This window comes from Penicillium odoratum, assembly GCF_028828045.1.
Source record: "Penicillium odoratum strain IBT 22623 chromosome Unknown utg000001l_segment0_segment0, whole genome shotgun sequence".
In the NCBI taxonomy this organism is placed as follows: domain Eukaryota; kingdom Fungi; phylum Ascomycota; class Eurotiomycetes; order Eurotiales; family Aspergillaceae; genus Penicillium; species Penicillium odoratum.
The window spans coordinates 1,725,444-1,739,165 of NW_026643143.1; the positions used below are offsets into that span (position 1 = coordinate 1,725,444).

The window sequence follows — 13,722 nt, forward strand, 5'->3', positions numbered from 1 at the left end:
AAGCGTAAGCCATGGCTTACGCTTGATTAGTCATGGGATCATTGAGAGCATATCATTGGTCCGGATATTAGGCGGCGTTAATGAAGGCACCTCCGCCAACCTTTCGTTTAAACTCGTCAAACGTAAGCCATAAGCCATAAGCCAGTGGGTAATTGACACGAAACACATCATGTCTCCCACAGGAAATACAGTCCAAGGCAGCAAACCGAAGAAGCGAATTGTCACTACTGCCCGCAGAGAACAAAATCGAGCTGCACAACGAGCGTGGAGTAATTGTTCCGCTACTCCACGTGCTCCCTAAGCTAACTTTTGTTAAAGGACAAAGGCAAAGACAGAATTGCGCTGCCTCAATTATCCACCATGAAAGAGCTGAGTCTGTGGTCACGTCTTCTAGTCGGTCATTGACGCGAAGTTTCCTTGTGGATTTAACGACTGCGCAACGGTATGACCAGGAGATCTCAGCGACATCTCCAGAACAGACATCAGCTATCGAGATAAGATCTGATGCCACAGGGTACATTGACCCAAGGCCTACTTTCAGCAGTCTTGATCTAACTTCATCTGGAGTCTCGAGTCGGAGTTTGACCTCCGGTAAAGGTAGCATAGTACCTACTTGCTCCGAGTTCTGGTCTAATACGCGCTAATATCAGTGAACAGAAGAGAATGCAATCCAAGACACCAGTATACATATCCGTCAAACAGACCTGAAACTCAACACGCTTCAGACCACCCAAACACAAACCCGCCTGGCGCTCCTCCACAATGCTACCTGCCTGGGCTTCAACATCAGTGACCTAATGAATTGCGATAAAAGAAGCCTTTCTCCATTTTTCTGCTCAATTGCTCCGACGGATAATGCACAGACAGTCGTTGCGAACAAGTTTAACCCGTCAACGCCAATCCATCTTCAACCAACCATGGCACAAATTCTTGTGCCGCATCATGCGGCTCTGGATTTGATTCCTCTGCCGTTACTGCGGGACAGGGCAATCATGCTGTCTTTTGCCATGCCAGAGGTTTTCGATCTTTGGGATTTGAAGCTGGATATCTATGTCCGACATGGCATTGTGCTGAAGACGGGTGGTGATAATTTGCCATGGGATCCTAAAAATTGGGATATGAAGCCTTGGTTCGGAAGAAAGTGGGGCATGCCTGCTTGTGAATAATCCTTTGAATGAGTTGATATCAGGCATCCGAGTATAAGAAAGCGTATACAATATGTGGAGTGAAAGTCTGTCTTGTCAATACTCCCGTATAACAGGTCCTGTAGCTTTTCATAACGCTACAATGATCGGGCTGGATTCCAAGGTTCGTCCTTTCCACTGTCATGTCTGGATGGATTGAAAAAATATGTGGATGTTTAATATACGACTCGAAAAACCTGTTCTGGCCAATCAATCGACTTGCCTCTCGCACCCGACTCGACCCAGCAATCCCTTGCGTTCCCAGCGCGCCGAGAGACCCGCCCCCGTCGAGAACGCATTCCCTTCGGCTTCAGCATTGCGCTTCAATGTCTTGGGGTCAGCACTGGCGCTCCCCTCGAGCACTTTGGCGAGTGTTTGCCCTCGTCCCGTTTCTTCCACTTCCTCCTCGCTGGCTTCATCCTCGTCATCACTCCTGATATCATCTGCGCCGTTTCCCTGTACGACACGGATAGCCACTTTGACGATCATGAAGAACCAGATAATAGTAATAATCTGAAGAAATCCCAAAGAGGCAAGGAAGCCCCATCGTATACTGTCGTTGTAGCAAATGGTTCCCGAGGGGTTTATGAATGCTTCAAACATGTGCGACCAGCCCTTTTCAGGGAGCGGAGTTGGACCTGTTACCAGTTTGTTCTCCGATGTATGGTAGCAGCCGATCTTGACGGTATCTGGCATGTAGACCCAGATGTGGTACATGTTGGTCACGTACCAAACATGACGGGCAAGGAACCAAGACACCATAAAAACGCCGAACATGATGTCTCGTAATGTCGAAAGTCCAAGATACTTGAAGCATTTCGCAAGCTAGTTTGAGGGTTAGCGAGGCGAGATAATTGGGGAACTCACGGGAGGGTAGGGGGGGAGGGGCTCACGGGAAAGAAAATATCGACCACATCCATCAATATCAAGACGAGATTGGCGACACGGGTCAAATGAAGGGTATACGAGGTATACAACAGGCCAATCGTCAGAAGATGATGGGTCAACATCTGCCAGTGGTCCTTGCGGCGTTCTTCAATGTTAATCACAAGGAGTTGCTGGATCCAGAAAGCCCACTGGCTTAGTATGTACCACTTCACAAGTCCAGGAAGCTCCCGTGTCGGCCAATTTGTGAACATCTCCTTTGGATTGAGAAAGTACTCCGAGGTAACGTAGATGTACTGGTTACTGGTCAGTTCACTATCTCGAGCTGTCTGGGGCAATCCTCACTGACCACACCAAGGACCCAGAAGACCGAGTAATAGCACAGTAGCCATGCCTGCTCGGAGAATCTGATCACGTCCTTCTTTGTCGATGCACCACAGTATCTCGCTATCGGTTGAAGCAGATACTCCATGCAGCTTGCTCGGAGACAAGTAAACAGAACAACGCAAAATCCCAGGAAAAGGAAGTCATCGCTACCGACGCCGTATTCCCCCGTTCTCTCATTGTAGTGGGAGATTGTGAAAAGCTTAGAGGTGTATTGTTGGACCTGAGGTAAAAACGAGTGTATGCAAAGAAGACCTGCAATGAGGTTGAACGAGATATCTATAGGACAAGCAAGGTTAATTCGCGCTTGAAATTCAGGGTTCGGATAAAGAGAATAGATTCATCATTGGTTTATTGCCTTGACGACATGGCCAATAATTGACCATAGGTAGAAAGGGGTGATCGTCGGGTGTAGAATGCCACGTACAAATTTGATTGTGGAGCAACCAGCGGGCTGCACGATTGAAAAAGCCGCGCGGTTTGCGCTCGGTCTTTGGTTCACGGCATAGTGTATTTGGCCTCTTGTCGGGGGTAGTGACTTTCATTGCAGCACTTCCAGGAACGAGGTCGGAGCCACTCATAACGAATTGGTTGAATGCGACCCAGACCTTTGAGGTTCAGGGGGCAATAAAGGGAGGAATCCGACGCGGGTGGGCGTGAAAGGTGGGAAAGTTAGAAAGTCGGGAAAGAAGTCACCAAATTGGTTTCACCGCCAAGAAATCACGTTTGGACTTTCTTTGTTTCACTTTTAGTTCACCTTTTCCCCCGTTAATTGGTACTTTAAAAGATTTCCAGATCCGCATGGGCTACTATTTGAATTTTCAGATCTCGGGCCGTCTTTGTCGATCATGCCTATGTTGACATGGATTCCTGAGGCGCCTATCCTCCACGTTGGGACTGGAATTGTGTTGGGAGCGATCATTTTTCTCTCCTTTCTCAATATAAAGATTGGAATGGTGATGGCATCATCAATGATCTTTCTCTATATGACTTTCTATCGAGTGTTACCTACCACAAATTGTAAGTGAACTTCTTCTTTGAAGCCTGTGTGACATCACATACATCTTTTCCACCAAGCATGCCCCTTGCGCCAAGTTGATAACGTGTCCGTCGCTATTTCCTGGTAGCGAGAGGATTCCCCCCTTCAGAGTCTTCAGTGTTTCAAGGACGAAAAGCTTTTAATGCTGTGGCTTTGTTAGTGTCACCAAACCCTGATGCTTCCAATACCCCTTTGGTCCGACCAAAACCCCAGACGGCAATACTGGATCTAGAAGTCCGATAGTTTTTTTTTGATGATTTGAATGTTTTCAAGGTTATTTTGATGGTTTCAAGGCGATCGCTTATAGTATGACCATATACCGAGTACGTCTTCGGTATTCAGATACGTTATCACCGCAACAACGAACGAATTTATTGATAAGCATCCTATGACACTTGGAAACTTTCCGTATCAGTACATTTGAACACGATTTATTCTTTCAAAGTGGGATCGAGCACTTACACAATGTCTTTCAACCTTGAACAGCCTGAAAGTAAACAATTCTATTCAATGCTGGCTATAAAAAGTTTGACAAGGGTATTCAAAGAACACGACCTCCTTGTTAGGTTGCATAGAGGAAGTACAAAGGGAACGAATAATCTGATTGTTCTCAAGATGTCTGGCGTGATCTACGAAAAAATACAAAACCCGAGTCCTCTCCATCTATTTCTCCCAGACTGACTCGAGATTGGCACTCGAGATTGGCAAAGCATTGTTTACACAATGCCGAGCGATTCTGACTATCAACACCAGGCTATGGACTCGGACTCGAGTTCGCGATTGGAAGAACTCCATTCTATCTATAACGCTCTTCATGTCATTCAATCGTGGGAGAGCGGGGCGTTTCCATATGCAAGAATTGTTCTACTTCAAGACGGTGAGTTGACTGTCCTAGACAGCGCACAAAGACCCCTCCCATTAGCTGACACAGGCCCCATTACGGACAACCAGCTCACCCCATTTGATTTAATAATTGATACAAAGACCTTTCAGGTCTCACGCTTAAACCCCGCCATCGTTCTGCCTCATATAACACTACATGATCTGTCTCAAACCTCGGAAGACGATGAGCATCATTCATGTGCCATATGCTATGCCACTCTTGATCTGGACTCGGAAATTGTCCTTCTTCCCTGTGGACACTGGTTTGAAAAGCTTTGCATTCAGTCATGGTTCTTAGAAAGTCCTACTTGTCCTCTATGCCGCTTGATGATGTTTAAAAGGTACAATGGGCTTCCAACTGATTATTCTTGGCCATATTTATTAGATGGGCACTATTTCGAGATAATTTATGAAATGAACAGTCATCGTATAACTAAAGATCTGATGTTTCCTCATTGTGATCGAGGTACTATATGGTTGATGTCTTAGGTACGTCTGCCTCCAATTTCCAGCTCCTTGTTGACTGTCATGCTTCCAAGGGTTTTGTTTCAATCTAGTTTCGGTTTATTGTAGTTATTGATAATGACTATATCTCACAATTCATCATGTCAATTTTTGGTTTTCCTTAACATCATGTAGGAAGCCCTGAGGTGCCAGAAGCGATCCCATTATTAGAAGAGCAGGGCGGTAGGACAAAAAGAGAGCAATTAGGAGACATGGTGGGAGCATCAGCTCGAGACAGCATAGAGCTCTTGATTCTGAGAAGGGCGAGCGGCCATGATGATTGACATTGTTGTTATTCAACCAGCATGGACTTTCGCTGCACACAAATCTATGGCACTAACCTAGATGTGGAGGATCATCAGAAATCCAGAGGTGCGACCCAAAATCAAACACGTTGCCCCGCAAGGTTTTCGGTATTGCGGACGCGTTTGATCAAACATCCCCTTTTCTCAGCATTGGGACCTCTTCCCAGCATCAACCCTTTTACCTTCTTCAACCTCCATCTAACCAAATTTCTTGCAACATTTTGTGTCGTTATCAATCCCAGAATGTCGTGTCGATACCTTCCTTTCGAGGTTCTAGATATCATCTTTCGTGATCTCGGTACCGAGGGATTCCGTAATATCAAGAGCAATGGATTGACCATCTGCAAGGACTGGCGCTACATGATAGAGCCCATGATCTATGAGAAACTTCATGTCACCCCATTAGCATTCCTCAACATGCCCGCCAGCAGCCTTGCGAAAGTTCAAATTTACACCGAATGGCTTATCATCAAAAAGGAGATCACCGTCGAAGATATCCCTCTCAGCCGTGGTAATGAAACTCCAGCTGAAACGACGAATACCCTCGCCGACCGTTTCAGTGAATTCGCTAATTTTCTCGCCGGCTGCACCAAGTTGCGATCCTTCTCCCTTCATCTCGTGGGTACCCTTGCTCCATCCAACTTCTCCAACCAACTGCTGTCCTGGTCGAAATCTCTCGATATGATTCAATCCTCCTCCATTGAGAGGCTGGAAATCAATTCACTTGGAAGCGGCATCAATCCTGGAAGAGAATTCTGTCGCAAGCTCTCGGCTATTATTCCCAAAATTCGACATGTGTCTCTGAAAATGCAGTGGATCTGTGACGAAATCTTCGGATTCGTTGATACGAGACGCCGAGAAAATCCCGTCAACGCCAAGCTCGAGCTCCTTGTTATCAGCTTGGTGAGCACGGGAAATGGATCTACGGCTGATGTTTTGAGCTGCCCATGTTCTGGACTGACAGTGGAGCCCGAGTTTCCTCTGTTTCGCCACATCGAAGAACGTGCCAAAGATGTCAGCTGGACTTTCCGTAAGATCAAGGAGTTGTGGGTGGTTTACGACTTGTGGCCGGGTAAGATCAGAGCTCATGAAGTTTGTGGCAGTAGGTGGTTTGAGTTCTATGGGTCGACATATCGGACTAAGGGTTTTGATTTAACTGATGACTCTTGGTCGAGATTTGATCATGAAGTGTTCATAGAAAATGGCGACTTTGTCCACGAGGGAAACTACTGGAGTGACTCCGAAGATCCCGGAGAATACAATGACAACATGTCCAGCCCACAGGATCCGGATTTTGACGACTACGAGAGCGACAGCTCGAGCCATGGACATCAATAGTACCGCGATCTGAGCGGATGAGTGAAGCATCTGGGACATTTCTGTGGAAATTTATGTGTGAATCTGTGGCTGATCCTATCACGCTGGCTTTTTCCTCTATTTTGTTTGCAGTTTATCCTTGTCGTTCTCTTTTTATGTGTCTTTATGGATATTCTTATGGTGCTCGTTCCTAATACTCGGATTAACCTGCGACTAAACACATGTTCTAGACAGAGAGGTTTGAAGTTGATCACCCAAATCCTGTTGTACTTTCTGCATATGTATGAACATCTTGCAAGTTAGGATACTGCTCAATTGACATCCCTCCAACTATTTTAACTGGTTCGGTACATACCAGTAAATTGTAGACATTCATTTTGTTTTCAAACATCCAAAGGCTTGTGCCTAACTGGCCCTTCCTACGTTTTGCCTAAAATCAGCATTGCTAGTCTAACCATCCCATGTGCCGAGCAGTGAAATTCACATGGGACCGTTTGGTCGGGTTCGAGCAGATAAGCTTCCGGGTTTTGGATTGAGGGCGGATCCACTACGGACACTTGGCGATATCAGGAAAGTCAGATATGTTAGCAAAATAAGCAAGATTCTCGATGTATTGCAACACCGTGCCAGCACGAATCCTTTGCCTATCAATCATTAGGTTCATTATTAATTAATTCACAAAAATAACTATATCATCCAGATCCCGCAAGATCTATCTACTGTCTATCAGTGTTCGCAGGTTGTATAAGGAAGTTATATTGCCACAGGGCCGCCCAATCGGTCTTTGGGGTATGCGCCTTTTCGACGGACTGCAAAGATTCCAATGATGAGGCCGAGGCCTGCAAATCCAGTTGAGCACCAGAGTCCAGTTGAGTATTGCTGGGGGAGGCCGTGTTCTTTTTCGATGTCGACGGCTGAGGTTGTTGCAGCGGAGATAGCAAGGGCAACACCAGAGCCTATTTGGAAGGCCGTGTTGAGCATTCCACCACACAGACTTTTAACTTCGACAGGAACACTCGTTAGAATAGTCGTACTCGTTGTGACGAAGATAAATGAAACGGCGGAGATGCTGATAAGTGACGTAGCAAGAGTGTTCACCCAGCTGAAGAAAGTTAGTGACGATTCCCTGCATCGATCAATGAATAGTACATACAAATTTTCTGTCTGGGTAGCAGTCACAGCACTTGGTACTGCAGCCAATACAGACAAGACTAGACCAGCGATGAGGCAGTACTTCGCATTCATGTACTCGAGAAGCTTTCCAGTTCCCAGTGATGCAACAAATCCGATCGCACCCATCGGCAAAAGTCGGATGGCTGTGTCACCGGCAGAGAGGCCATCGACCTTCTGAGCCATCAAGACAATATAGTAGATGATGTTTTGGTAACTTCCATAGCAGGCTAGTAAAATCAGCAATGGTTCGTGTTTCATGAGTTACTAAGGAGCTTACTGAATCCAGCAATCCAAAGACCAGCAAAGTTTGGAATTGTCCAAAGAGAAAGTGGCATGAGTGGGTTAGTGATGTACTTCTCATACATGACAAAGCCAACAAGAATTCCCACGGCCAGTATCAAGATGACGATGATGAACGGGTTTCCCCAGCCATAGCGACCACCGCTAGAAAGGACAAATTGGAGAAGAATCAAACCAATGGTCGACAAAACAGCGCCAAGATAATCCATCTTTTCTCTTTCCTTGGTGACCTCACGATCTTGGGGTAGCACAAACACTCCCAAAATACCCAGAGAGCCGGGGATGATAGGGATCAAATAGAAAAGGTACCTCCAACCCAGCGAGGAGGTGAGGAAGCCACCAAAGATAAGGCCTGCACCGAAACCGACTGTTCCAGAAGCGGCATAGATTGATAGCCCACGAGTTCGGTCCACGCCTGTGAAATAGGAGCTAATAATTCCAATAGCAGACGGAACGGTCAATGAAGCACCAATGCCTTGAATCCCACGGAAAACGGTAAGCTGGATGAATGACTGGCCAAATCCAATGGCTAGCGTCCACAACGTTAGCCAAAAGAGGCCCATGCAGAGAATCAGCTTTCGTCCATATCTGTGATTGTCAGCAAGGCTTCGGAGGGTACCGGTAGAGAGACCGTTCTTACCGATCAGACAAAGATCCGGCGAGTAATAAAAACCCGCCAAATGCCAACGTGTAGGCGGATATCATCCATTGTAAATTTGTCTCAGATACACCAAATTCTTCTTGGATGGAAGCTAAGGCGATGTTCGAACTTGTCATAAAGACATTATCGAGAAACTGTGAGCCCGAAGTCACGAGCAAAATCAAGGACCCTCTCCATGACCAAAGCCGCCCGTGTGTCTCTAGCTCCATTGATAGCATTTCCAATTCTAAGTCAATTTCCTGTTTCTGTATTGAGGGGGATTTCATGGAACTTGTAGGACTATCCATGGACAAGGTGACAGATGTTCCCATGGTGACAGGAATAGATAGGGTGGACTCTGGATATTTGGAGATGTCCCTCGAGTCGTCTTCATTATCCTTCGATGTGGTGTTCAAGTCATTGCCATTTCGGCGAAACAAGTTGAAACTCGTCATTTCGCCGGTAGAGCTATAGCTTGTTTTTTTTTCTTCCTGCTCAAGCATGCAAGCTGTACAACCTCCACTATCATTTATAGGGATTATAGAAAAGATAAATATAGAAATTAAAACAAGGTAAACTATGTCCGCTGATGAAAAGTGGATATTTACCCCTCTGCCCCTCTGTGAAGCATCCGTGTGGACCTAATCATTGCACGCAATCAATATAATCCAACTGGTGACTGCTGGTTTGGCAAGGGCATGTGGATTAGGCCTTCGCGTCTAACAATGTCTCCACTAAAGCTTATACACCAATCTAAACACAGAGGTAGACTATCACCGTGTTGATTTGTCTATTGTGGCTTTTTTTCTGTTCTTTTCTTTTGCTCTATCTTTAAATGTGAGCTCCATTTCTTCCTACAATAGGAAATACCATCATTCTGTGCTCATTACTTGGCTTATCATTCAACGATTCTGAGCGGCTGACCTACCCGGTTCAATTTTTGGTGGAGGAAGGGGCCCAATCATTTCAAACGATAGTAGTCGATCTTCAAATGTTAAATCAATACAATCCTTTCAAAAATCATTTGACGAAGGGGCTGTCGATCATAGATCTGATTTGCTTAGCATAGACCCACAAGGGGGCTTAGCTTGAAAATTTATCCTAATGAGACTTTAGGATTCACTCATTGTTTTCTATCTAAACTGCTTCATCTGTATTAATCAATGGAACCAACTTATGTGGTGATACACATCAAGGCCACGGGCATTTTGAAGTGCGTGCAAACAATCCTAATCCCTGGGTATCCATTTGTGTGCTGACAAAATGGGCGTGTGAAGCTGAGGTGATACAACACATGGAATAGCTTTAGGGCCGGCATTTCTGGGGCTTGCGTAAGAAACTACTCAGGTATGTGCACAGTGGGCTCTTTCCAACGCAAGCTTACTGGCAGGGGTGCGGTTATTCTCCCGGCGGGTACTGCCGATCGTTTTTCTCAGGAATCTGCTGCGTCATGTTTTGGAAGCTTTAATTGAATTGCGCGTCCTTCAGGTTCTCGGGGAAGGGGGACCCCTTTCTCGGCTTGACGTGTGTAAGGGCATAGCCCGTTTCTATGCCCGAATTATCTCTTTTATGATGCACGACACGGCAAGATATCATGATTACACTTGGGTGCAAATACTGAGCCTGAGATAGGACTTGTGACGCGGAATTTGACTGTATAATAGAGGAATGTGGCGTTGACCTCATGATATGGGGCCAGTTAACGTTTGTCACTGATTCGGGCTCTTTAGTTCTTTGACTGACTGGTCTTAGCTTCCCACCTGTAAAGTTTATACTGTAGTCGTGGAACACCCCCTCGGTTCCTCAAGGCGCATGGTTTAAACATATTATCATCCGGAGATAAATGGTAGCTGCCTGAGGTACCCTACCTCACCAGGGTCGAAATCCTCTATCCCATAGTGACGAGATTTATCAAGTATCTCATTCTTTCTAACTTAAAACATTCGGTCCCTGCCCAGGTGTTCGCTCTTTCCTATGTTATGATTCAATAACAGTATGCAACCTTATATTCATGGTCGTTGTATTTCTGTTTCACGAGACATCTTTTTAGCACTCTACAATGAATTCATTAGAGTAAACTGGTTCTAGTGACCCAATAGAGCAGCAAGCAGCAATTCCAAATACACCAACGATTCCAACCCGATCTCACATGCTAGCCTAAATCAGCCATATCATGTCCTTTGCATAGGTTAAACGACAATGATTAATGGCTCCTCAATTCATCTCCCAAGGCCTAGAACATCTCTTCCCCCACCTAATCAGCGGTCCAGTATATTAACTGGATTATTTTCTAACCCTCAAATCAGCGGCCTTGCCCAAATTAACCCACAGGTAAGGCTGGTATTAGATCTTTCTATTAACCTTATTATACGTACTAACCTAATTTCTGACCTAAAATACATCACTCGATACTAGTCTATTTTATATGCTAGATCCTTCGATGTCACTCAACGTACCCAATGACAAAACCCGGGATTTAGGCCCTCTCCAGCAATATTAGCTATGACTGACAATGCATCGACCGAAGCGGCACTAGTAGATCTTTGGGATTCTCGATAAAATAGAATGAAAAATGTAACTGGTCAGGTTGCAACAATCCTACGTTTCCCCACAAACTGATAATGCAGATGCACCGTCGTCTGTGAATCAAGACTTTGTTGCGATAAGCCAGGTTGTAGGAAGTCCTTCAAGAAAAAAAAAAGGTCCTGCGAAGCATGTCGCAAAAGGGCACTAATTACCAGATCATTATCTGTCCGTGATTATTGCTGGGTATTGCTCTGTCATTGCTCTGTTGTTGCTCTTTTAGTGGCGGGGTCCGGGGCGATATATTCTGTTTACATGAATCCACAAAGGCAGTAGCATCACTAGTATCTCGCAGTACTATTTATCTATGATTATCCTCAGGTGCAGCGGACCGTACCTTAGCGGCGATCATAGGTGCAGCAGTATGTTGCTAAAGAAGGCAGATCCGAGGACGCGACATGTCCAAAATTAAGGACTACACCAGTATAGAATCTGTAGCATAATCTCGGCCCTTTTAAATACCGCTATGTCCAATAATTTTGCAATTCCGTTCAAAAAGCTAAGATGGTTCAATATTTTACCTCTGCAACCTTGAAAATTGCCCATGTCATGCGAATATAGGAATATCGAACTCTCGCAAGGCTCAAGTGGTGGAAAACTTCAAATGTTACGGAATCGCAAAACTTCAACATTCACTTATGACCAGCTGAGCAAGGGTTTTACATCCATGTCACATTCAAATGATATGTATCTCAATTTCGAATTTCTAGAAAATCAAAGCCTAGTATGCACGCTGCGATTACCTGATTTGAACCTGTGACTGTTTTGTTGTGTGGATATCTTTAGGAATGTATAACCAAATATATGAATATTGCTATCAACCAGTACCAAGTGGTCGAGCGGGAACTCGACTATCTTATCTTCCTTGGTCTAGGGGTCATGATTTCCGCTTGTCACTAACACTGATACGCGCGGGAGACCGGGGTTCGATTCCCCGAGGGAGAGATTTCTTTTTGGTTTTTTGCCAATTTTGTTGAATCCTTCACTTATTACCACTCTCTTTATTTAACAACAACCAATTGATTGAGTTGCTCTTAAAGCATTTTCCCGTCCCGCGAATCCAATACAAATGCAACCCATGTATACGAATCCAGTCTCCTTGGGATCATGGAGGGCTGCTGCTTGGCGGATCGTGATTGTGTTTAGTATACGAATAGGCAGGCACATCAGATGGAAACCACGACAGTATGATTCTACCCTCCAGGTCACTTTGGCGAAATATTCCTTCTACGCTCAATTCTTTAATTCCTCTCAGCTGGGCGCAATATTCTTAGAATTCTCACTGGCGCATGCGCGTTATACTTACGAGCGCGAGACCATGGCGTTGTGGGCCGACCTGCAGCTATGGGCGAAGCTGAGTCTAGTATGGTCTTCCTTCAACCGCGATGCTCATCGAAAGGATTTTTAAACTTGCTGACAACTTTCTCACAACAGGGATTGGTGCTTATACTTGTTCGACACGTCTCAACTTCTAGAATGAGCCACGCGAAACTGACTGGCTCTAGTCTATCGATATCATTGTCGCCTATTGTGTCTCCGCATGCCGCAGATGGAAAGAACACAGGCTTGAGAGACGTCAACAGGAGGAAGAAGCCGACTTATACCCTATGTTGAAGTCAGATGACATCCCCTTTGGTGCCTGGGCACTGCAGAGCGACGTCAAAGTCCCAGACATCTGGATCTCTAGACAAGAAACTCCGTGCCCTAGTCCCTGCTCCAGTTCCCTTCCTCCTGAGACACCCACAATCGGGAGCCGATCGCCCACGCTGTACAGTGAAGCACTTTCGACTCCCCCCAGTGCTGGACCTGTTCCCATCAACGTTCGCCCCTCCAACCGCTCATCCTCGTTGTCACATGATGACCTTGCGCCCTCTCATATCTCCATGCCATTATATTCTCCTCCTCTATATTCTCATCTTCCCACCGCTACATCTCATAACGGTACTGTTGCAATAAACATGTACAGATATGAGCCTTACCGACCGGGAAGGATTCATGCACCTGCAAATATAGCGAGCGCTCCAGTTACACCCAGCACATTCAATCATCGAAGCGAAAATTTTGCCAGCCACGAAAAGCGGGCTAGTTTCCACAACCGAGTCTTGCGTGCGAGCCAGTTGTTTGATTCCAGACGGACCAGGTCAGGAACAAGCGACCAAGACAGGATGGATCTGGGGTCGCTTAACGAAGAATATGATCCTCGTCTAGAAGCCGAGCAGAACCTGGCTCCGCGTATCCGCAGTAAGTGAAAGACGTGAGCTGGCTGCGATGTGGGGCAGAGAGACTAACTGTTCCAAAGAAACTATTCGGAGCCGATCGTCCGAGGACTTCAGACGCAAGATGAGCCAAATATTCAACGACAGAATTCACATGAACACGCCCTCAGAGAGACTCGAGTTCGACCCCACGTTACGAGAGACCGGCAAACACAGATTTCGATCGTCGATTGTATCGCATTTTCAGTCAGGAGACTGTTGATTTAATTGATCAGATCAACAAACGATGGCTGGGACTGCGCGCATGTGG

At 45.8% G+C, this 13,722-nt stretch overlaps 5 protein-coding genes across 5 annotated transcripts; 3 read left to right on the forward strand and 2 right to left on the reverse strand.

The window, feature by feature from the left end:
* Positions 1–917: 917 nt before the first annotated feature.
* N7520_000631 (uncharacterized protein) lies at positions 918–1,166 on the forward strand (the record flags this gene model as incomplete). Its single annotated transcript, XM_057134566.1, has 1 exon — positions 918–1,166. The coding sequence occupies one exon, from the start codon at positions 918–920 to the stop codon at positions 1,164–1,166; it is 249 nt and encodes an 82-aa protein (XP_057000502.1).
* A 228-nt stretch (positions 1,167–1,394) lies between these two features.
* N7520_000632 (uncharacterized protein) lies at positions 1,395–3,034 on the reverse strand (the record flags this gene model as incomplete). Its single annotated transcript, XM_057134567.1, has 4 exons — positions 1,395–2,009; positions 2,078–2,365; positions 2,419–2,732; positions 2,881–3,034. The coding sequence occupies 4 exons, from the start codon at positions 3,032–3,034 to the stop codon at positions 1,395–1,397; spliced, it is 1,371 nt and encodes a 456-aa protein (XP_057000503.1).
* A 2,392-nt stretch (positions 3,035–5,426) lies between these two features.
* Positions 5,427–6,521, forward strand: N7520_000633 (uncharacterized protein; the record flags this gene model as incomplete). The annotated part of the gene is made up of 1 exon (XM_057134568.1): positions 5,427–6,521. The coding sequence occupies one exon, from the start codon at positions 5,427–5,429 to the stop codon at positions 6,519–6,521; it is 1,095 nt and encodes a 364-aa protein (XP_057000504.1).
* A 732-nt stretch (positions 6,522–7,253) lies between these two features.
* N7520_000634 (major facilitator superfamily-domain-containing protein) lies at positions 7,254–9,068 on the reverse strand (the record flags this gene model as incomplete). Its single annotated transcript, XM_057134569.1, has 4 exons — positions 7,254–7,602; positions 7,654–7,900; positions 7,951–8,561; positions 8,614–9,068. 4 exons carry the CDS (start codon positions 9,066–9,068, stop codon positions 7,254–7,256), a joined length of 1,662 nt encoding a protein of 553 aa, XP_057000505.1.
* A 3,197-nt stretch (positions 9,069–12,265) lies between these two features.
* Positions 12,266–13,674, forward strand: N7520_000635 (uncharacterized protein; the record flags this gene model as incomplete). Its single annotated transcript, XM_057134570.1, has 3 exons — positions 12,266–12,559; positions 12,702–13,437; positions 13,496–13,674. 3 exons carry the CDS (start codon positions 12,266–12,268, stop codon positions 13,672–13,674), a joined length of 1,209 nt encoding a protein of 402 aa, XP_057000506.1.
* Between the last annotated feature and the right edge of the window lie 48 nt (positions 13,675–13,722).